At 38.2% G+C, this 24,618-nt stretch overlaps 1 protein-coding gene across 3 annotated transcripts in view; it reads right to left on the reverse strand.

Annotated features, from left to right (window-relative positions):
* The window catches only part of CYTH3 (cytohesin 3), a 100,921-nt gene that overhangs the window by 48,083 nt on the left and 28,220 nt on the right, over positions 1-24,618 (reverse strand). For all 3 annotated transcript variants that reach the window (XR_012670138.1, XM_075132709.1, XM_048868109.2), the window contains exons 2-4: positions 10,485-10,567; positions 8,995-9,059; positions 8,464-8,530 (exon numbers count right to left, since the gene is read on the reverse strand). Coding sequence is in view for 2 of the 3 variants with exons in the window: in XM_075132709.1 (XP_074988810.1) it covers positions 8,464-8,530; positions 8,995-9,059; positions 10,485-10,567 (215 nt within the window). In the remaining variant the exon portion in view is untranslated. The remainder of the gene's footprint in view (positions 1-8,463; positions 8,531-8,994; positions 9,060-10,484; positions 10,568-24,618) is intronic.

Below are 24,618 nucleotides of genomic sequence, written 5' to 3' on the forward strand. Positions count from 1 at the left end.
TGTACTTCCTAAATAGTCTCATGAGATACAGACGCCTTAATATACAGTTTCTAGGGAAATCCAGAAGGCTTTCTGCAAAGAAAAGAGGAAAGGACATTTTCAAAAACTGTATTAACATTATAGAAGTCTTAAGGAATAAAAGAGGTGCTGTGTTAGCTCTTAAAAGAATACTCAAGTCCCAGACAGATATTTCTAAAAGACAATATTTCTCTAACAAAGGTCTTAATTTTTTCATTGCTTTCACAAAATTGATAACAAACGTCGGGTGAAAGTAGCAATGGCAGCTCCATGCAACTTTGAGGTCCTGAATTCTATCCGTATGTGGAAGAGTTCACTAAATTATTAAAATCTTTGCCACTGAAACACGTCCTGAGATTCCATTTATTTTTAGAAATAAAAGCAAAAAACTTTTCCATTTCTGTAAATGGATATTATTTATTGTTGATCTCATCCAGACTTGGAGGACATACATCATCCTTAAAAAGGTGGGGAGGGGGAGGTAGGAAAAACAAAACAAAACACTGTACTACAATCTACTTTAGGAAGGTAAACCTTTTGCCATTCAGTCTTGAAGCTTTTTTTTAAATCCAGGAAGACTGTTCTCTCTCTTGAAGTTTCGCCATTGGAAAAACTACTTTCAGTGTCAGGATAAAAATTGATATTAATGACTCTCTTTTCAAATCACAGAGAAAGACACATGATTTCATTGCAAAGAAAATATTTCAGTTTTATCTTCTTGTAGCAGTGGCTGTGCCTTCCTCAGACATAATGATCCCCCTGAACTTTGCTTGATAGTTGGATGTGTTGACTACTTAGCTAGACAAAAAGATGCTCCAAAGAGGAGTAAGGGTAGGCAAATAAAATAAACTTTTTGCTTCCAAGAATAAATTAGTACATGTCTGAACTATGACAATTAAGAGATTATTCCAAATTAAGGAACTAATAAGGTTAATCAGGATACATACATTTTCAGCTTTAAAAAATACAAACCACCACTGAAAGATATAAATCTGTCAAGCACAGAAAATCCTGCAGGAGTTCTAAAGAATGCACTCCAGAGGTGTCATAACTGTGGAGCTGTTAAAACTGTGTTGATTTTTTTCCACTTAAATCATGATTAAAATCACTACCATACATTTGAAAGACAAAACTACACTATTTAAGTAACACCATAACTCTTCAGAGGATGATTGAATTTTCTATTCTTCTTTGGTTAAGACTTAGTTTGGCAAAGGAAAGATTTTAAAATGAGCCCTTTTTGGGGAAAAAAAAAGTTTTTTAATCTCTTATAGCTAAAGAAACAAAGTCCCCACAAACCCCACTGTTTCTCTCTCACACACACACACACCCCTCCAGCATAGGATCATTTTCCAAGTTTGAACAGAAACACATGAAATAGAGTTTTTCCCCATATTTGTCACTAATTCAGTACTACAAAAGGAAGAGAAAGAACTGCCCAGATTCCCTATTTCTGTTCTCAAACATTATTTTCCTATTTCTCTAGTCCTTGTGCCCGGTTCTCACCTACGTACTTTACTCTATGTACCTCTGGTCCCCCATCTTTCCATGCGTCACACTCTAATTTGTTAAACCTAGTAGGATTATGCTGATTTCAAAGAATGAGCTTCCTTCGATATGACGGCATAGGACATCCTTTCACACAAGCGTCAGAAACAACAGCTATGTCAGTAATGAAGCTGCAAATTCCCTTTCTTCGGCATCTTTAGCGTCTCATTCTCTTTTATGCATCTATGACTGCGTTCAATTCTGGTCGCCTTATGTATACAGAATATAGCAGAAAGACAATTCTATGAAAAACTATGGAAATTATTAGAGGCCATGAGAAAGCTTTTGTGTGAAGAGAAGTTGAAAAAGATTGTGAAATGTTTTCTTTAAAAAGGACATGATAAAGGTATAAAATTAAAGAACAGAACAGAGAAGGTAGATCAAGAAGTTCAGTTGAATTGGAAGGATACAAATGTAACTAGCTTGTTAAACTTATTGCCACACAATATCACAGAGAACAGCAAAATTCAACAGAAGACTGGACATCTCTATGGTCAGTAAGGACATCCAGAATTCCATTAGTAAGGTTTTTCAAAAACAAGTTTAGCTAAACCCTGGTTTATAAGACAACCTCTACCTGCAGGAGTTAGGAAGTAGCTTTCTCTATGAGTAGCTTAATCCTTTACTGTCTACTACAGGGCTTCTTATACCTCTCTCTAAAGCATCTAGTACTAGCCATTGTTGGAAATACAATAGTGGACTAGATGAACCACCAGTTTAATCTGCTCCGGCACTTGCTATGTTCCCATTATAGACTACAGAATATGTATTCCCATGGGAGACATATATTACCATAGGAGGTTGGAATTAAGGTTTTGCATTCAGGTGGGATTGTGAGGAATTCGATGTCTGCATTTCAGAGTAGCAGCCGTCTTAGTCTGTATCTGCAAAATGAACAGGAGTACTTGTGGCACCTTAGAGACTGAAACCAAATTTATTTGAGCATAAGCTTTTGTGGGCTACAGCCCACTTCATCAGATGCATAGAATGGAACATATAGTAAGAAGATATATATACACATACAGAGAACATGAAAAGGTGGAAGTTGCTATACCATCTCTAAGAGGCTAATTAATTAAGATAAGCTATAATCAGCAGGAGAAAAAACACTTTTGTAGAGATAATCAAGATGGCCCATTTCAGACAGTTGACAAGAAGGTGTGAGGATACTTAACATGGGGAAATAGATTCCATTTGTGTAATGACCCAGCCACTCCCAGTCTTTATTCAAGCCCAAGTTAATGGTATCTAGTTTGCGAATTAATTCTAGTTCAGCAGTTTCTCGTTGGAGTCTGTTCTTGAAGCTTTTCTGTTGCAAAACTGCCACCCTTAAATCTTTTACTGAGTGACCAGAGAGGATGAAGTGTTCTCATACCAGTTTTTGAATGTTATGATTCCTGATGTCAGATTTGTGTCCATTTATTCTTTTGCGTAGAGACTGTCCAGTTTGGCCAATGTACATGACAGAGGGGCATTGCTGACACATGATGGCATATATCACTTTGGTAGATGTGCAGGTGAACGAGCCTCTGATGGCGTGGCTAATGTGATTAGGTCCTATGATGGTGTCACTTGAATAAATATGTGGACAGAGTTGGCATCGGGCTTTGTTGCAAGGATAGGTTCCTGGGTTAGTGTTTTTGTTGTGTGGTTGCTGGTGAGTATTTTCTTCAGGTTGGGGGGCTGTCTGTAAGCGAGGAGTGGTCTGTCTCCCAAGATCTGTCAGAGTGAGGGATCGTCTTTCAGGATAGGTTGTAGATCTTTGATGATGCGCTGGAGAGGTTTTGGTTGGGGGCTGAAGGGGACTGCTAGTGGCGTTCTGTTATTTTCTTTGTTGGGCCTGTCCTCTAGTAGGTGACTTCTGGGTACTCTTCTGGCTCTGTCAATCTGTTTTTTCACTTCAGCAGGTGGGTATTTTAGTTTTATGAATGCGTGATAGAGATCTTGTAGGTGTTTGTCTCTGTCTGAGGGATTTGAGCAAATGCGGTTGTATCTTAGAGGTTGGCTGTAGACAATGGATTGGGTGGTGTGTCCTGGATGAAAGCTGGAGGCATGTAGGTAAATCTAGCGGTCAGTAGGTTTCCGGTATAGGGTGGCGTTTATGTGACCATCAACTTATTAACACAGAAGTGTCCAGGAAATGGACCGCTTGTGTGGATTGGTCCAGCCTGAGGTTGATGGTGCGATGGAAATTGTTGAAATCATGGTGGAATTCCTCAAGGGCTTCTTTTCCATGGGTCCAGATGATGAAGATGTCATCAATGTAGCGCAAGTAGAGTAGGGGCATTAGGGGACGAGAGCTGAGGAAGCGTTGTTCTAAGTCAGCCATAAAAATGTTGGCATACTGTGGGGCCATGCGGGTACCCACAGCAGTGCCGCTGACTTGAAGGTATACATTGTCCCCAAATGTGAAATAGTTGTGGGTGAGGACAAAGTCATAAAGTTCAGCCACCGGTTTGCCATGACGTTATCGGGGATACTGTTCCTGATAGCTTGTAGGCCATCTTTGTGTGAAATGTTGGTGTAGAAGGCTTCTACATCCATAGTGGCCAGGATGGTGTTTTCTGGAAGATCACCGATGGACTGCAGTTTCCCCAGGAAGCCAGTGGTATCTCAAAGATAGCTGGGAGTGCTGGAAGCGTAGGGCCTGAGGAGAGAGTCCACATAGCCAGACAATCCGGCTGTTAGGGTGCCAATACCTGAGATGATGGGGGCATCCAGGATTTCCAGATTTATGGATCTTGGGTAGCAAATAGAATACCCCTGGTCGGAGTTCTAGCCATGTGTCTGTACAGATCTGTTCCTGTGCTTTTTCAGGGAGTTTCTTGAGCAGATGGTGTAGTTTCTTTTGGTAATTGTCATAAATATAAAGGGAAGGGTAAACCCCTTTAAAATCCCTCCTGGCCAGAGGAAAAATCCTCTCACCTGTAAAGGGTTAAGAAGCTAAAGGTAACCTCGCTGGCACCTGACCAAAATGACCAATGAGGAGACAAGATACTTTCAAAAGCTGGGAGGAGGGAGAGAAACAAAGGGTCTGTGTCTGTCTATATGCTGCTTTTGCCGGGGATAGAACAGGAATGGAGTCTTAGAACTGTTAGTAAGTAATCTAGCTAGGTATGTGTTAGATTATGATTTCTTTAAATGGCTGAGAAAAGAACTGTGCTGAATAGAATGACTATTTCTGTCTGTGTGTCTTTTTTGTAACTTAAGGTTTTGCCTAGAGGGATTCTCTATGTTTTTAATCTAATTACCCTGTAAGGTATCTACCATCCTGATTTTACAGAGATGATTCCTTTACTTCTATTTACTTCTATTTCTATTAAAAGTCTTCTTGTAAGAAAACTGAATGCTTTTTCATTGTTCTAAGATCCAAGGGTTTGGGTCTGTGGTCACCTATGCAAATTGGTGAGGATTTTTACCAAACCTTTCCCAGGAAGTGGGGTGCAAGGGTTGGGAGGATTTTGGGGGGAAAGACGTGTCCAAACTACGTTTCCCAATAAACCCAGTTAGAGTTTGGTGGTGGCAGTGGATATTCCAAGGACAAAGGATAAAATTAATGTGTACCTTGGGGAAGTTTTAACCTAAGCTGGTAAAAGTAAGCTTAGGAGGTTTTCATGCAGGTCCCCACATCTGTACCCTAGAGTTCAGAGTGGGGGAGGAACCTTGACAGTAATCCTCAGTGGGATCAGAGGATAATGGCCTGTAGAATGTGGAGTTAGGTGGAGAATGTGGAGTCTGCATTGTGGATGGAATGGAATGGCATTTTCTTGTGCAGCACAGGAGAACGTAAGGATGGCCGGGTATTGGAAAGGTGGTATAGTATAAGCGCTGAGATTACTGTGAATATCAGTTTAACATATTATTTTCTTGGTTTTTAATGATTGCATTATTTAAAAATGCACTGGCAAAACTACCTGCAAAGTTAAGGACACTTATGTATGCTAGATTAAAAAGTTCACTTTCTTACAGAAGCTAGAATAGGTGAAAATTTCCTTTTAGCAGAAAAATTATGCAGAAAGGCCATCAATTCAGCATGTAGGCCTTCTAGATCTGATAAAGTAGTCTGTTATAAATAACATTATTTCAATGTATGTATAGTACCTTACAGAAGGCTGAATGCAGTTGTGTGCTGTCTTGTTTTTTCGTTACAAGTAAGTAACAAGTACAGCTGATTCATCATCAGACAATTTTGAACACATACTGACAATGGCTGGGGAGGAGGTTAGTTATAATCTTCAAAACAGGTCTTAATGTATCTATTTTAACTGACATAGAAGGACATCTCATCAACCCTACCCTTGTCTTCATGAAGTTTATCAGGTTTCTTAGATCTAATAATACCTCTTTTCTGCAAATCCAAATCCTCCAAAGAAAAGAAATTACCATCCACAGAAACAGTCATCTTAAATACCCTGAAAACCAGGACTCAATTTCATTGTCCTTTGTAGCAGAAAAGAGGTGATAAAGAATTAAGAGGCAAACAGACAGGAAGAGGAAATTTGTCTGGATCAACAACAGTGTCTGGAAGAAGTCAGTCAAAGAGACCACTTAAATACCTCTGACTCCCACTCTAGACTTTGTCTGTCTCTCTACTGCTTTAGCCTCTGTTGACTAATTTAAGACAGGAGACAGCTGTATTAGTTTACCTTCTCCACATAAAACACGATTACAAAAATGTATTTATAGATTCACTACAAATATTAAAACACATATTTTTCTTAGTCAACTATTAATGACTTCAATTAAATCAGCTTTGAATTTCAGTTTATATTTTAGAGTTAATCAAAGTTTTATACCTCCCAAAAACTGTCTTTCCAGATCCACCAAAGACAATGTGTATCAAGCCCCAGCTATGATTTCATACTTCATATTCACATACTATGGTGTTTTTCACACATAAAACCCAAGTGTTTTACAAACTTTACAGATATAGAGCCCTGTTCACATGAGATCAAAGCTAAACTGGTTTTGAAAACATATATACAATAACACCATATAACTGCATCAAATGAAACAGTTTTCAAATCCAGTTCAGTGTATCCATGGAACAAATCAGCAAACAGTGTCAAATATAATAAACTCTTACCCACAAAAGGTTCAGTTAGGATGGGTAACACAGATTAGCCAGATTTGAAAATTGCATAGCAGTAATTTAAACTAGGAGTTCGCAGACACTTTGAATAGAGTGGACCCCATCCAATAAAAAGATCATTTGGAGAAGTCACTTCCCCTTCCATTTGTGCTAACACAACTATCCCACTCATTTCACATTCCTGATCATGCAGTCCGCCATCACTCCTATTTGTGAAAAAAACAATATTCCCGTTGCAACTATAGCAAATTACTTCTATGAAGAGCAACATTAGGAAAGTATTTAATGTATTTTTAGCTCCCTTGAATTCAACATAGCACTTGCAAAGATAAGCCAGCACCATATGACCACCCAGCTCTTGCAGACCACCACTGTTCCACGGACCACAGCTTCTGAGTGCTGATGTAAACCCATTTCCCACAGGTAAATAATGTTATAGTAGAAATGTGGCCAGGACTTCTACACATAGGAATAATTTCACCCACCTGTGAAATATAGCCATCACTACAAGAAAAGTACCTCAACTCATTTTTCAATTTGTCCACAAACCTTCTTGGCAGTAAAACAACAGGACACTTGAAAGCATGGCACCCCAAAACAAAAACAGAAGGGAAAAAAAACCCCAAACACTCACCAAAAGATACAGGTTAAAAAGAGGAAACTATGGCCTATTAATCTAAATAAGATTATTTAGGAAAAAAAAAAGAATTTATAGGATGATAATAGCCTAAGTAACATACAGAGGTGTTAATTGAAAACACTGCTGTAAATGAACTATTAAGTCATCCAAATATATTCAGGTTCAACATTCTTGAGAAGGAATCGTAGCAAACACTAGCACAGTGACCCTAAGCTTTAGTAAGGAAGATTTTGGGGAAAAAAAAAATGATGTTAATATAGATATCATTCAGCTACTCAAAATCCAATCCTAATGAACCCAGAAAGCAGTAAACAATACATCAGGGGAAATACACAATGCAAATTAGGAAGGGTAAAAAGGGGATTTGAAGAGCAATTAGCCAGATATCTTAAACCAACAAGAAATTCTCAGTATATCAAGAGGAGGACACCTGCAAGAGAATTGGCAGGTCCTGGACTACGAGGGGGAAAAGGGAACAATTAAGGAAAATAAGGACATTGCAGAGAAGCTAAATCATGTCTTCACATCAGTCTTAAACCTAGACATACATTTCTTCAAATAATAAGCTAAGAAATACTTTTTTAAAAGTGATGACTAAGTTTCTACCTGCAATTATTTGTGTAAGTGCTATTTATGAATGCACAGAATTGCACATTAGCATTTGTGTATATAAATGTAGTGGTTTATATGAGCAGATAATTGTGAGCACAAATTAAAAAGCTAGGTAGGACACTATATAACCAAGGGCTCCAAACTTCTGACCAAACTGTAAAATATTTTTGGGACTGAATTTGGCACATCAACACAGAATATCTCCATCATGTGTTATCAGGTCTCGATGCAAGCATGCCACAATGAGTACACTGACAGATTTACCTCCTGTATTTAAAATTCTGACTACAAGAAAGATGTTTGTTCAAATGGATATATAATTTACTATTATTCTTTTTATTATCATTGTAGTAAATGGTGGACACGATTAGATTGTGGGCCCATTTTCATGATGATTTTGCAAGGCCATAACAGTGTCCTGATGAATGTTTGGGGAGTTTTAAAATGCACCATTTAGTTTAACTTTAATTGATTACCACCAGTTTGGTCTGCATTTGCCAAAAAGAATATCATTAACAATAACTTAAATCCTGACAAATACAAATTGCTCTACCTTCTTAGGGTCCATGTTGAATTTCTTCCTTCCCATAGCTATTTGCTTATTTCTCTGTGTAGTTTTGCTATTCATTTGGAAGACAAAAAAAAAAAAAAAATCAGCTACTCTGGCCGAACACAATAATTTTAAATTCTGTCACTTTATTTATATTTTCAACTTTATTTTTGATATTTTATTTTATGGTAAAAAAAAATCATAGTATCATAAGGCATTTACTTCCAAAAAGTGACAACCAAAAATAGTCTATTATTTAAAATCATGTTACAAAGAGGACCCACTAGTTATCACAGCTTCACAGAATCACCGGTATTAGCTATGGAAAATTCTATCAGATCACTAAGTCCTTTCTGCAAGAGCAAAATAGAAGCTGTATGATCTCTAAATGGATTCTGCAGATCTCAAAACAAGCCCAAGCAAAGATTTATAAATATCCAGTTTTTGGTAACAAAAGCAATTTTTGTTTCCTGTTCCTGAAACACCTTTGCCAGTATCTTATTACTGAGTGGAATGCTTGTCAGAGTTACTTACCTTTCTTCTACACTAGTCAAATTATCAATTTCTGTCATAACCTCTGCTATTTCAAATTTTAACCTCTGTCAAAAGAAGGAAAGGAAAGTAAGTTAACCAACCAGTATTAAAGCATTTTTTTAAAGATATTCACTCTGCCATAAACAAAATTAATGTGATCAATGTAGATTTCATTTTATTTACGAGTCAGTAGAGCTGAGTGAGAATTGCACAACCAGGGCTTGTTAGAATCTGGCATGAATTAGTACTAAAAGAGGGCAGAGCCCTCTATTCTAGCTTGAAAACTCAATGTGGAAAAGAGAGGCTCTACTGAAAAATCTTACTTGGGACATGCTAATAGTAATCTGACTAGATTAGCAAGGAAAGGAAGGAAGAGAAGGCCACAGATCATGTGCGAAGACGGTGAGCTAAAGATATCAGACTTTTCTAGATGTGGTCCCTACTCTTCCCTTTTATTACCGACCTTTGCAAAAATGAATCATAATGCAGAATGGCAGTGAGAGTTTTCTGCAATAAACAGCAGTGGCATTTTTTGCGCTATCGAAACAGGAATCTATAAAAGCTGTTGCCCATTTGGGATATATGGTTTGAAGTTTACACCAGCATTAATTCACAGATAGACATTTGTATCTTGTCACTAGAAACTGGGCTCTACTCAGACCATTAGATCCAAAAACCTCCTCCCAAAAGCAACTTATGCTGAGATTCTTTTCTGACTCTGAATCCAAAATTCACTGCTTAGAGCCATCTCTCCTGGCCACTGATGCCAAGTTCTTAATCTTTCATAGTGTATTTCTCTTATCCTTTTTCATAGTCTCATTGCCAATACAAGCATTATAAGTTTATTCACTATTTCCCACAATCATCTCCAGTATTTCTGTATATGAAGTATTAACTACACAAATGAAGTGTATGTAAATACACACAATGTATTATACAGATTCAGGGTAAAATTTTCAAAAGCACGTGAATGACTTAGGAGTTTAAGGGCTTGCCTACATAATTAGTTTACAGGAAGCTGGGGTCTGAATCTAGCCCGCACTAGCCTGCCACGGACTAACTGTCTGCTTGTACCCTCCGACACACTTTAATAATTCCTTAATGTGTTTTAATCTATTCCTCTTTGAAATAGGACTAGTTATATCAAAAAGCAGCAACAAACTGTTAATGCGCATCAGCACAGTTAGTCTGCAGCAGGGTAGTGCAGAGTAGATTCACACCCCAATTTGCTGGGGAATCATTCATGTAGACAAGCCCTAAGTCTCACTAAAAGTCAGCGAGATTTAGGTTCTTAAATCACTATGTAAAATTTTCAAAAGCGCTTAAATAATTTAAGAATCTAAACTTAATTAACTTTCAAGTCACTTAAGTGCTTTTGAAAATTTTACCAAACAATGTATAGTTATAAATACACCATAACATATTGCTATAATATTAAATGTACTGAGGCAGCCTTCTTTGCATCTTTACCTGACAGAAAAATAAATTACCTCAATATCATCAATTAGTTCTTTTTTCCTGCGACGAATGTTTAAAAGTTCTTCTCTCTCTTCTATGGAGAGATCATCCGGTACTGAAAATAAAACAAATGTATATACTATTATCAATTGCAGACAAATTAAAGATCAGCAGTGTCTATTAATTTGGCTAAGAAAAGCAATTTTTACAAGAAACTGCTTTAGCTAAAAATATGAGGAAAAAATTGGCATATACCCATGGTTACTGAACTTCCACTTTATAAATCATAACTAAGGCAATTAACTGAATTAACATCACCCCCAAAAGATTCTAGCATTCAAAGAAAGCAATACAGCTGTTGGGGACTCCTTATCATAAAATCGGTCTTATGACTTGGGTCTACACTTAAGTGGCCAAAATCATAAAAGAAATAATTGGAATTATACCAGTAATGGGCCAAAGTTGTTCATATTTTTAAAAAGGACATGCTTGAAATTACCCTATGTAGGTTTACAAAATGTACTATGACTTGTAAAGTACATACATTCATCACATCTTTCAGGAAATAATTACAATATTTATATATAAGCTCCTTATGGAGATGTGGTCTGAAATCAGCCCCAGGGTACAGGACACTATTCAGGATTACATTTTATTTGGTTGCTTTGTATGGCAGGTGCAGGTACTGTACATACAGTACTGATGGCAACTTTACTATCAATTACTTTTATCAGCAGATAACATTTTTATTCATTACAGATAAGGACACAGATGGAAAACATTAACACAGCATCTCATATATTCAGTGTTTTACAATAACATTTAAAAAATAAATAGTTTGCCATATTTAAAATAACTTCTCTCAACTGTTTACTTAGCTATACTGAAATAAGAGTGCTACCCTGCTGATAAAAGTAATTGCTACTGAAGATGCAAACACAGTGCTGTACATATCTGCAGCTGAACCTCAGCCCACCACTAGTCTCCCCTGTTGCCCTTGTCTGGCAGGCAAGACACCTGAGGTATTGCTCCAATAATACCTCGGCTGTTTTCCGGGCAATTAGATATTTCCTTGCCCATTAGTAAGCATCCTAGGGCAAGGGCTGAATCTCATTTGTTTGTACTACACTGAAGACATTGTCAGTGCACAGTAAGCAACAGTATTCACATTTCTTTTTGATTATCATGTACTGTGGTTAACAGTTTGAAAGCTAGCTGTTCTCATGGAAATGTTTTTGTTTTTATTAAGATGACAGAGCAGCTTGCCTCACAAGCTCAGTAAAATGCAACTATTACAATAATTAGCAAGGGTTCTGCACCAAGTGAGATGTGTGACAAATGTAGTAATTTTAAATGGCAAAAGCCTTCTCCTTTTCTAATGCACATGCATTTAGCAGGCCATAGAGACAGACCAGAAACAAAGATTTGGGTTTATTTTTAAATATATTTGAAATTTGAAGTGTATCTTCTTCTGATAGTTAATGGTCAAGCACCAGTTGTAAAAGTTGACCATCTTTTTTAATATATATTCTCAATAGACTACAAAATTAAAATGGCAACATAGCCTATGACAGTACTAACAAGTGATCTCATTTAACTATTCCAAGTACAATATATTACTTTCAATTTAGGAAATGGTCAAGTATTCTGTTAAAAGAAAAACAGACCACAATTTATTGCCTGTTTTTTTCCTCTATATATTTCTCACTGGAAACCCATCCCCTCTTAAAATTTCTTCTCAGAACAGATATTGACGCATCTGAAACACACGATCATTCATTTTACATCAAGCTTTACAAAGAGATGTATTGTCTTTTACATACAAGCCTTCAGATTTAGAACAGCCAAAAATCTTGAGTTTGTTTAATAAGCAGTCTAACACACACACACTCTTCAGATTTAGTTATTTAACTGATTTAGATGAATAAAAATGAAATGAATGTTATATAATCTCAACTATCAGAAAGGACAAATAGTTTTTTTAGCTGGGAAGTTCACTCAAGTCTCCTTAAAAGTGTTTTTGCTGTGTTACATGGTTCCTCATTTTTACATAGTTTGCCAAAACGTATAGTTAGGAAGTCACAGTTCCAGTAACAATTCAAAGCATTAATTAGATTTTAAATTAATGAAATCTAATGTCTATAATTTTAATTCAAAGGGCATGAAATATTTAGATATCCTACATAGCTGCTGCTTTTTATTTCACAGTAAATTACAAAATCATTGCATTAGCTGCTTTTATGAGTTCTTTACACAGCAGAATGGTGCATTAGTCTTGTTACAGTTTCTCTTTGTAGCTTCATGTTGTTTAATATCCGATTGAGAAAGTTAAAGAGTCAAATCTCCACTGAAAACTAATTAAACTTCTATTCTGAATTGACAGGAGTTATACCTGAATTAAGTACTGTAGGTTCAGGCTGTCCAGTGCAGGGGAAAAAATTACTCCTTTATTTTTGTAGAACCTTCAAATATAGTGTTTTGTTCTATTTCATTTCTTCTTATAGCTCTATAGCAGCAATACAGAGACCCACTGTTCCCAGACACAGATTCATCCATGCTTGTATGATTAATGATATTGTCGCACAAGAAGAAAAGTAAACCAAATGGATTCATATTGTTTTCTGCTGCACTGGGAAATCACAAATTATCCATTTGCCGGATGGAAAAGGAGAAAAATCAGCAGGGAAAGAAGATTCTAAACAGGGTAACTTAAGGCAGTGGTTCTCAACTTATTTAGCATTGTGGCCCACTGCCACAATTGGGCCAGCAGCTCCGACCCTGGACCCCAGACTCCCTGCCGCATGGGGCTGGTCGGCTTCCCACCCTGGATACCTGGTGATTGCCCCAGAGCTTGCAGGGCCGGGCGGCTGCCCCGGAGCTTGGATCCTGCAGGGCCGTCCAGCAGCCTCGATCCCAGACCCTCGCCATGTGGGGCAGGCCAGAAGCCCAGACCCCACCGTGCCCGGCAGCTGGGAACTTGGACCCTGCCGTGCGGGCCGGCCTATAGCACACAGTTGAGCTGGGCCACAGCAGTGTGCCACTGGTTGAGAACCGCTGCTTTAAGGCATGTCTACACTGCCCTGCATTTCAGATTAAGGGGGGTACGAATAGCAGTGCACAGAAAAGTGCTACACTGTAACTCCACTGTGTGGGCACTGCAGGCACAAATGTAAAGGTTTCAAGTTTGCTCTAAAATGGTTCTTACTCCACCACAGACTTCCTGTAGGACTTTGGGCAAGTCAGTTAGAACTTGTCTAGACGGAGCGTGTGTGGCAAGCCGGGGTATAAATCTACGGCACATTAGTATGACACACACTAACAGTCTGTGTGGATCCTGCTACAGCACACTAGGAGTATCCCATCAGAGTAGATCAATGAGCACTACAGAACTTTTAGTGCATGGTAGCAGGCTTCACACAGACAGTGCATGGCAGGCTAGCACATGCTAGATTTACACCCCAGCTTGCCACTCATTACTACTCATTTTCTAGATATCATCTATGAGTCATTTCCAAATGTCATTCTCCATCTAGACAAGCCCAGAGTCCCTCTGGGTCTCAGTTCCTCATCTGTAAAATGGGAATAATAGTATTTCTATACCTCAGAGAAGGGTTGTGATAAACTCACTAGAGACTGTGAGGCACTCAGATACTACTGAAATGGGAGGCCAATATAAATACGTAAAATTAGATTAAATTCATTAAAAGACTTATCATAGATAAATCATGTCATTTTTCAATGTGAGAAACACCAAAATATTTCCCTCTGATATCATTCAATTCAAAATAATTAATGTCACACACACAAAAAATATCTGCAACAGTGCTAGCTAGATCAAAAGTCACCATAGTGATGTTAGAGTCTTCTCAGAACTAAATAGCAGGCAATCTAGTTTAATTTTTTTGAAGATGCCTGCCACCATTATATCAGCACCACAGGCTGTGCAAGGCAGAAAGTCATTTATTCTGGAAAGGTAGCAGGGGCCACTGTGGTATCAACTGCAAGTGGAATCAGCACCTTTAGTAAATTCCCATTTAAAAATAAATAAAATTGCTGTTGTGCTTAAAAGGTTTGAAAATGTCATTGATATTTTTGGCATGCAGACTTCTTGTGCCTTCACAGCAAGCTGACTAAAATGAGCCTATAAGTAGGCTCCAAATCAATGTTACAGTCAATAGACCTCAATGACTCCCAATAAACATTCTACTGTCAAATCATTTCAGCATGTCTAAATAATCCACAGATTTTCTTGACCTGTAAATGAAGAGACACAAGGTGGGTGAAGTAATATCATTTATTGAACCAACTTCTATAAATGAAACTGACAAACTTTCAAGCTTACACAGAGCTCTTCTTCATCCATCTTGTCTCTCTATTATCCTGGGACCAACACAGCTACAACAACACTGCAAACAGTGTAAAATGAAGATGCGCTCAGACAAGACTGACTCAAACAAGCAGCATTTTAGGAACATTCTGTAGTCGAAATTCTGTTTAACTAACAAGTGTTTTTTCTTTTTAACCTTAGATACAGATATGGAACTATACATAGGCGTATCTCAGAATACAAAATTACATCTTTCTTCTGTATTACTCATTACTGCTCATTTTCTAGATATCATCTATGAGTCATTTCCAAAATGTCTGAGGTTCAACACTTCTGAACACAACGTATACAGGGTGGGAGGAGTGAGGGTGTCCATTTAAATAATAAAGAGGAACAAAAACCTTTCTGGACTTGTTGATGAAAAAAATTCAGTATAATGAGTTGACTGCAACTGTATCACATTTTGATGTTATCTTCAAATCTTTACACACGGGCAATTTTCCATTGTTAATGTGACCTAGTCATGTGAAAGATATTGTTAGCTCAGATGGAATAATTTGTTATCATGAAGACTCAATCTTGCAGACTAGTAAATGTGAAGTCAATATATTAACTAAATTTTTATTGAAGATTAAAAGGGATGTTCACAGTCCAAGTTATATGTTTAGCCAGTTACTAAAGAGAAGGAGGCAGATATACAGGAAAATATAGAGGAGCTGAGACCCTATAGGTTACAGTTAAATATATATTGCTCTTTTAAAAAATAGCATAGTGAAAATTTTTTAAATCAGATCATGCCCCTTGGCCCATCTTCCCTCAAATCAGTTTAACTGATTTTAAACACCTGAAGTGAATTTTCCATAAGTAAACCTTCAACATCATAGGCAGAAAAAAAAACACCAAACAGGACACTTTATAAGTTACTTCAAATGACAGTACAGTTTTAATACAGATTTTTTTTTTAAAAAGAACAATCATGGAATCAATCCACACCTCTGTAGTTCACTACAGTAACTCCACTGGAGACAGTGGTGTTTTACACTGCAACTTGTATTACAAATACCAAATTAAAAGTTTAAGAGTGATACCATCATTACCACATATGAGAGAAAACATAACCAGAAGTTGCTAGTGTTTAGAGACTCACATCAAATATACATTTCTCTCCACAAGCCCTCCTAAAAGGTGTGAAAACCAAACCAACAATATTTTTTGAACGGTGACTACTTCAAATGTAATAGCATCAAAATAAATGGAATCCGTAAGTCATGTGCAAGCCGTAACATTTTATATTTCGTTTGCCAATGATTGCCTTCAACCATCCTTTGTACTTGGTCTATCTAAAGCGTAACTTCTTGGAAAGGTGGTGGGATCTTGTCTTCATACTTATTTGGTAAGCACCTGAAAAACTGCTGAAGTTACTTAAATAGTAGCTGTTCAACTGATCCATTTTGAAGAAAAAAAGCTTCAAAAAAATCCTACATACCCCTATTTGCACGTAAAGGAAAGAACTGCAAGAAAACCACTTCAGAAATAATTTGAGAACAACAATCTGTATTTCAGTACCCTTGAAAATGCAATATATTCAATACAGCTGTGACTACAGAAGAATGTGACACACACTACTAATAGGAGCAAGAAAGCCCCAGGGGCGAGAGATAACTAGGAACACATCCCAGTATAGAAAAAGAAATTTAATCTTTCTTTTCCATGCCCAGATCTTTGATCTCACCATACTCTTCAGCAGCAAAGATTAAATCACTTCTGGTACATTGATGATGACATGCAAATAGTCTGCGGTGGATTCTTTAGTTTAGCAAATCTTACTTGTTGGCCTGTCTTTCAGTCTTCACTCACTGGCTGAGATGTGAGAATGCAACCTCAAGGCAGGAAGGCTTTATCTGGACTGGTAGGAAAAAAAAAGGGGGGTATAGAGCCTTCTTTAAGGATCCCCCCCTCCTTTGGGAACTGGGAGGGGAAGCATTACCTCAGCTGGTGAGCTGGCCGGTGGGAGTCAGGTAAGTCACTATCCCATGTGCACCATGGGGAGGGTATATTATCCCCGCTCCTTTGGCCTGAGCCCCCTCTTATGCCCAATTAGTAGCTTCCACCCACCTACCCCTAGGATTAGCATAGGACTGGGTTTTGTGGGCAATTGTACTAGTTGCTTTTTTGGAGACTGGAAAGGAATTTTCCCCTTATTGACAGAATGGCCATAGAATCATACAATCATAGAATATCAGGGTTGGAAGGGACCTCAGGAGGTCATCTAGTCCAACCCCCTGCTCAAAGCAGGACCAATCCCCAATTAAATCATCCCAGCCAGAGCTTTGTCAAGCCTGACCTTAAAAACTTCTAAGGAACGAGATTCTACCACCTCCCTAGGTAACGCATTCCAGTGTTTCACCACCCTCCTAGTGAAAAAGTTTTTCCTAATATCCAACCTAAACCTCCCCCACTGCAACTTGAGACCATTACTCCTTGTTCTGTCCTCTTCTACCACTGAGAATAGTCTAGAACCATCCTCTTTGGAACCACCTCTCAGGTAGCTGAAAGCAGCTATCAAATCCCCCCTCATTCTTCTCTTCTGCAGACTAAACAATCCCAGTTCCCTCAGCCTCTCCTCACAAGTCATGTGTTCCAGACTCCTAATCATTTTTGTTGCCCTTCGCCGGACTCTCTCCAATTTATCCACATGCTTCTTGTAGTGTGGGGCCCAAAACTGGACACAGTACTCCAGATGAGGCCTCACCAATGTCGAATAGAGGGGAACGATCACGTCCCTCGATCTGCTGGCTATGCCCCTACTTATACATCCCAAAATGCCATTGGCCTTCTTGGCAACAAGGGCACACTGTTGACTCATATCCAGCTTCTCGTCCACTGTAACCCCTAGGTCCTTTTCCGCAGAACTGCTGCCTAGCCATTCGGTCCCTAGTCTGTAGCGGTGCATTGGATTCTTCCGTCCTAAGTGCAGGACTCTGCACTTATCCTTGTTGAACCTCATCAGATTTCTTTTGACCCAATCCTCCAATTTGTCTAGGTCCCTTTGTATCCTGTCCCTACCTGCCACCGTATCTACCACTCCTCCTAGTTTCGTATCATCCGCAAATTTGCTGAGAGTGCAATCCACACCATCCTCCAGATCATTTATGAAGATATTGAACAAAACTGGCCCCAGGACCGACCCTTGGGGCACTCCACTTGATACCGGCTGCCAACTAGACATGGAGCCATTGATCACTACCCGTTGAGCCCGACAATCTAGCCAACTTTCTACCCACCTTATAGTGCATTCATCCAGCCCATACTTCTTTAACTTGCCGACAAGAATACTGTGGGAGACCATGTCGAAAACTTTGCTAAAGTCAAGAAACAATACATCCACTGCTTTCCCTTCATCCACAGAACCAGTAATCTCATCATAGAAGGTGATTAGATTAGTCAGGCATGACCTTCCCTTGGTGAATCCATGCTGACTGTTCCTGATCACTTTCCTCTCGTGTAAGAGCTTCAGGATAGATTCCTTGAGGACCTGCTCCATGATTTTTCCGGGGACTGAGGTGAGGCTGACTGGCCTAAGGTTCCCAGGATCCTCCTTCTTCCCTTTTTTAAAGATTGGCACTACATTAGCCTTTTTCCAGGCCAGGGCAGGATGGTTTTTTTTTTGTTTGTTAGTTTTGTTTTGTTGGGGGGGGGGGGTTGCCTTCACCATAACAGCTCAGGGACCCTGTGGGATAGGTCAGGAGGTAAAGTTAAAGATGTCACAACTTAGCAGGTGGCCAGTGCTGGTACTTGTTCCACTTAGGGTCCAGTTTTCTGATAAACCAGAATTAGAAGTGGAGTTTGTGGGAAGGCAGCTCCTAAAGAAGCTAGGGTTCCTAACGTATGGTATAATGAGGCGACAACCCCCTTTCCCTTGCCCCTTAACCTTTGTCACAGGGGAGATAAAGTGGGGTCTCAGCAGTGGGCTGGGACCAGCTGTGCAGAAGGGTGGGGATGATAGCAGCCCTCCACCATGTGGAATCAATGGAGGAAGAAATCATGACCTGTACAGCATTAACTTTTGCTGGTTAGTTCCCAGATGAGTTAAGTAATGAAGCTGCAGATTAATTAAACTATGTCCCTTACATTTGGTCTTTCTTTCTCCCTATCTAGGACAATTGAGCCCCACTCCCCATTTAACTGATTCCAGAGTTAAGTCTGTGAAAGGGAGAGTAAAGCAGCTCCCAGCCAGCAAAACAGAGATCCTACAACAACATATGAACCAGTCACAGATAGAACATGAAATTATTGTCCAATCCAATTTATGAGGCAAAATAAATTATAGGAATCATGTAGTTAACTGGCATCATTGTTTCTGAAGGGTAAAGGTTTTCCTTAATACTCTTCCTAAAATCCATCTCCCTCATAAGAGAAAAGTAAACCCAAACTGCTGCAGTACTATATTAGAAGTTGTATTCGCATCCCTACTAAAAAAAGGGATCGAACAGATTCTGAGCTAGCTATAGCAGCTGATATTTTAGTATAGGTATAATTGATATTTACAATATGTAAGATCAATAAGCCCTTCCTTGTCCAAAAACTAGATCTGTACAGTATCTATTGGCCTGTTAACTGTATGCCCTGTGGAAAATTAACATGTATACAGCTCTTGGAACAAAAACCTGACCCTTCCAGTCCATTCCACTGAACAGATATTCTCAGGGTGGTCTCTCCCACTCCCACCTCTCTCAATCCCCCTTCTTTTCTATTAAATCAAGAGAGTATTTTGAAGCTTTTAGACAATATGTATAAGCAAAAGCTGTGACCATACTTGTGGTCATTAAAGACTCAACAGAAATTTTTGTAGGAGGATACCATCCTGGACAGATTCTATTATACAGACAGAACATGATTTCCCAAAATTCCTCCTGTAAATTTAGCTTGATTTCATAGTAGTCTTCAGTTTTTGTCCTTGACTGTTGTGTTGCAATACTGTGTGCTGTTTAACAGCTGCTGTCTTCCACCCTTATCCTAACAGTGGCCACATTGCAATTGTGGATGAAGATATTCCTATATACACAGGAAACAATGCTGTATGCCTTTCACATGCCAAATTAACATTCAGTCAATGGGAAAAAGGAATTCAGGAACGTGTCTATTATACTTTGCGAAAGTACAAAGAGCACTGCAGAACATAGAACAGAACCTCAAACTCACAACCACCCATACATATTCTGTAACTACTAGACAATGCTCCATTACAAGAAGTTGTTGATCACCTATTTCATTCTGGGGGAAGGAGATATTTTAATTCTTGTTATAAGCGTCACAATCAACCATTATTTGGCCTATCTGGATTTCTTCCAGTAATATGAAAAAAACTTCACAAGTTGATATTGCTTCTATTGGCACATTCAAGTCTATATTCAGGAAGTCAGAGGAAACATTGTTCCCCTCTACCATGACCTAGTAAACTTTTTAGATGTATTCATTTGGGAAAGTGATTTACTCTGTAAGGAGGACTCATCAGATTTAGTATATTAAAAACAGGGTAAAATAATCTAGGTTACTCTTGTATGTCCTTTATCATAAAAGGAATGTGTAAGGAAACTGCACTTTAGGAAGGAAATAAACTCTTGTAAACCAATTAACTGGTTATTTCTTTACCTTTTTTAGGTCATTTTATTAGGGTTGGTTAAGTTTTTCATTTGGTCAGATAGTGATCAAATTAACATTACTAGTCAAGCAGCAGGGAGAGAGTTGGTAGCTCAGAAGAGGTTGGAAGGTCAGGGTCTAGTAAGGTTCCTTTGGAGAAGAAAAAAAACCAACAACCCAAAAAACCTCACTGCAGCTTTCTCCACTCAGAAAAGAACCCACAACCCACACAAGTTCACAAAATGAAACTGAGACGCTAATGTAGAGCAGCATCCCACAATGCCCACACAGTTCAAACCAATTTTTAAGACGGTTTTAGCTTATTACAATAATAATGGCTTCTCTCTCTTTTTTTGTTGTTGTTTTTGTTTTGGTAATACTATGGGTTTTGAGGAGGTTTTTTTAAGCCAAGAATCAACACAGTAAGAGATGTACTATAGGTTTAGTAAAAAGAAAAGGAGTACTTGTGGCACCTTAGAGACTAACTTGAAGGCAGGATGTATTTTAAAAGAAAAACAGCAGCTGTGATCTTTCTTGAGAATTTACTAGGCATGAGACAATGTTACTACCAAAGAAAGAGGATTGGTATTTTGCACTGCACAGAAATGGCAGATGAGGTAGTAAGAACCTAGCAGTTACAATATCAGTGGGCATTTTAAAATCAGAGACTTTAGATAAATGGTGGGGCAGCCCCAAAATGAAGCTTTTGAGCCCAGGGACACAAAAACACTTAAACAAAAAGTAGTAAACTACCCACAGGGCTTGTTTACACTACCGCGCGGGGTGGATCTAAGATACGCAACTTCAGCTACCTGAATAGCGTAACTGAAGTCAACATACTTAGATCTATTTACTGTGGTGTCTTCACTGCAGTAAGTCGAGAGCTAACGCTCTCCCATTGATTCCGCTTGCGCTTCTCGTTCTGGTGGCGTACCGGAATTGACGGGAGAGCGCTCAGTGGTCGATTTATCGCGTCTATACTGGATGCAATAAATCAACCCCCACCGGATCGATTGCTGCCCGCCAATCCAGTGGGTAGTGTAGACAAGCCCATAAACACACCTCTTCCTGCTTATCTGGCACAGGAGAAAAAATAAATCAGTCACAAAACTAATGAGAAGTTCCTTACTCCTTGCAGCCCACATTTTAACACCATCTTTTTGGCATTCAATGGATGTACACCTTGTCTGCACAGAGATGGTTTGGGCGAGGCCCAAAGTATTTTATCCTTGATAAGTTCTTATTAAGACATGAGATAGCTGTGGATTTTTAATGTTAACTGGTTCAGTTCTTGAATTTCTTAGAGACAGCCAAGGAAACATCTATCCTTTCTTTTTGCCACTTCTAATTACACTATTAATTCAAAAAATATTAAATACTGAAAAAAACATTTATTTTCTATTCCTGACCATGCCTCTAGCAATTACCACAAGCAGACAGTATTGATGACTATGATTAAGTTGCATTTTTCCTTGTTTTGTGTTTTATATTTCAGCAATTTATCTTTTTGTTTAATCACATTTCCATGAGAAAAAACAAAAAATTTGCGAAAATGAAGCAAAGGGTCCATCTTCAGGCAAGAAAAGGAAGACAATTCATTGCTGAGGCTATCATGTTATTTTGAAAAATACTAATCACCTTTGTAGTCTTTAGTTCAACTTGATTACCACAGATATGCTGATTTCCTTTCTGGAACTTTTTTTTTCTTTTTCTTTTTAAGTCTTGCTACTCTTATATTTCAAAAACACAAAACACTGCAAGACTGACTTTGCTTTTCAAAATGGCTAATATCAATGAATATAATAAAGAAGCTGTTTAATCATACCCAATTTTCTAGCAATAAATTAATACCAGAATTAATGCCATTGTGAATTCAAAAAAAAGGGTCATCCATGCGCACGTTCACCGAGAGCAGCAGACTTTTTACACTGAAAAGAGAAGCAGGTGAGGGATGGCCAGAAAAAAACAATGGTCAAATTTAGATTTTAAAACATCTGAGCAGATCCAAAAAGTACTGCAGAAATTAAAGCGTGATTTCATCTACTGGCAGGGTGGATAAAAATCAATTTTAAAAAAATGGATTTTTTTTTTAATTTAAATTGGATTTTTTTGATAAAATGCTTTTTGGGGGAAAAAACGAGCTAAAGACAGAATCATAGAATATCAGGGTTGAAAGGGACCTCAGGAGGTCATCTAGTCTAACCCCTTGCTCAAAGCAGGACCAATTCCCAATTTTTGCCCCAGATCTCTAAATGGCCCCCTCAAGGACTGAATTCACAATCCTGGATTTAGCAGGCCAATGCTCAAACCACTGAGCTATCCCTCCCCTGTGATGCATCTTAATTAAAACTCAGATATCTCATAATGGAAAAGGGATTATAAATTCTAATTCTATAGTATGAGACAATATATTCGTGTAATGTTTAAGAAAAGTTTTGTAAATGAGTTCCAATAGTTCATGGATTAGGGACCCAATTTTATGCACTTCCACGGGCTTCTGTATAGATTATTTAGGTTAATCTTTCTATCTACCTAATGGGACTCAGTGCTAAGTCTAGAAGATACCATCAGAGCTGCTTAGTTTTGCAGTTCTCAGACTGTGGATTTGTGTCCCCAGAGATAACATGCTTGTTAACAGTAAAAATGTTTTTAAATAAAAAGGGAAAACCTATAATGGAAGCAGGCCATAAAAGAGACCCAGTTTGGGTCTCATCTATCTCATCCATCTCTAAGTTGTGAAGAATATGTTATAACAAACAACAAGAATGCACTTTTATGTAGAAATCCATGATTAAATTGAGTCTTCCTGACGAGTGATTTAAATCATGATTTAAATCAATTTGATTTAAATAAAATCCACCATGTCTATCTGGATTATATGAGGATAAGTCTATAAAACTTCAGCCCATTTCTGAATCACCACTCCACTGCGCCTACTGCATAGACATACAGTGGTGCCTACAGCACAGACATACTTCTATGATTACCGCAACATACTGTTGTTGGAGAGGAGAAAATAGTAACTTCAGGTTAATATAAATAAGCATAACACCCTGCCATGCAAGTATTATATGCAAGAAAATACATACTTCTGCTATATTAAATACAATGGGTGCATTCACGTTACCTCAGGTTTTTTTTCCCCTTTGACTTTCATTCATTTAAATATGGAAACTGGTTACTGCGCCATTTATTTTGGTTTTCCACTTTAAAGAGAAATGGAAAAACCTACTACTGGCATTACGACTGGCTCAGGGAGATTACAGTATCAATGCAAGTGTCAGAGAAATTCTCATTCCAAAAATAAATCAGTCCTTAAGCCTTCCATTTAGATGGCATCAGACCAGCAAAACATTGTCAAACTGAATCCAATACTGCCCCCCCCCCCTTTTTTTTTTTTTTCTCCACACAACGTAAGCTACATGGCAGAAGCTTGCACAAATCACAGAATTTCAGGAGAACTCAATTCAGGGGAGGGGGATGCATATGTGGAAGGGAAGGGGAGAATAATAAGGTTACCGAATTTTGCATTGAAAGTCAGACATTTTAAAGCCTTTTTTGTTCATAGTACATTATATAACAATGAATGATGTTACCACAACATTTATTTGTTCAAGAGTACAACGATAGGACAATTCTGAATTTTCTTTAATGAACTCCACATCAAGGTCAAGGACATGGATTTACCTTATCACTTCAATCACATTTTAGCAGCCCAAAGTGAAAGAATGTTCTAGTAGTAATGCCAAGAGACCATGGATGATAGCAGACAAAAACAAAGTAGATATGCAACAGTGAGATCTTGTAACCTGTGGGACAGTCTTCAAAGAGAAATGGTGAACATCCTACACTTCGGTCATTTAAGACTTTGGCTGCTAAAGCTTTAGAAAGTGTATTACTGTACAAAAAACCCCACATTGGCAGGGTTTGGATTAGACAACCTTACTAGGCCTTTTTCCATCTCTAATTTCTATGACTCTGCAATTCACTTTTACCTGAGGCCAAGCACATAGACAATGCTGGCAGTAGCTAAAAACAAATAAAAACTGCTTAGTTTTAAAAGCTTGCAGGAAGACAGAATTTCAGTTAGACAAGTTTTGAATATATTTTTGCAAGTCTGTCAAACATTTATTCTTTTATCATGGTAAAAATTTTCTAGTTTAAATCCAGATTCGTAAACTAGGAAAGTGTACCTTGTT

The sequence above is a fragment of the Caretta caretta genome, chromosome 10, assembly GCF_965140235.1.
Source record: "Caretta caretta isolate rCarCar2 chromosome 10, rCarCar1.hap1, whole genome shotgun sequence".
In the NCBI taxonomy this organism is placed as follows: Eukaryota; Metazoa; Chordata; order Testudines; family Cheloniidae; genus Caretta; species Caretta caretta.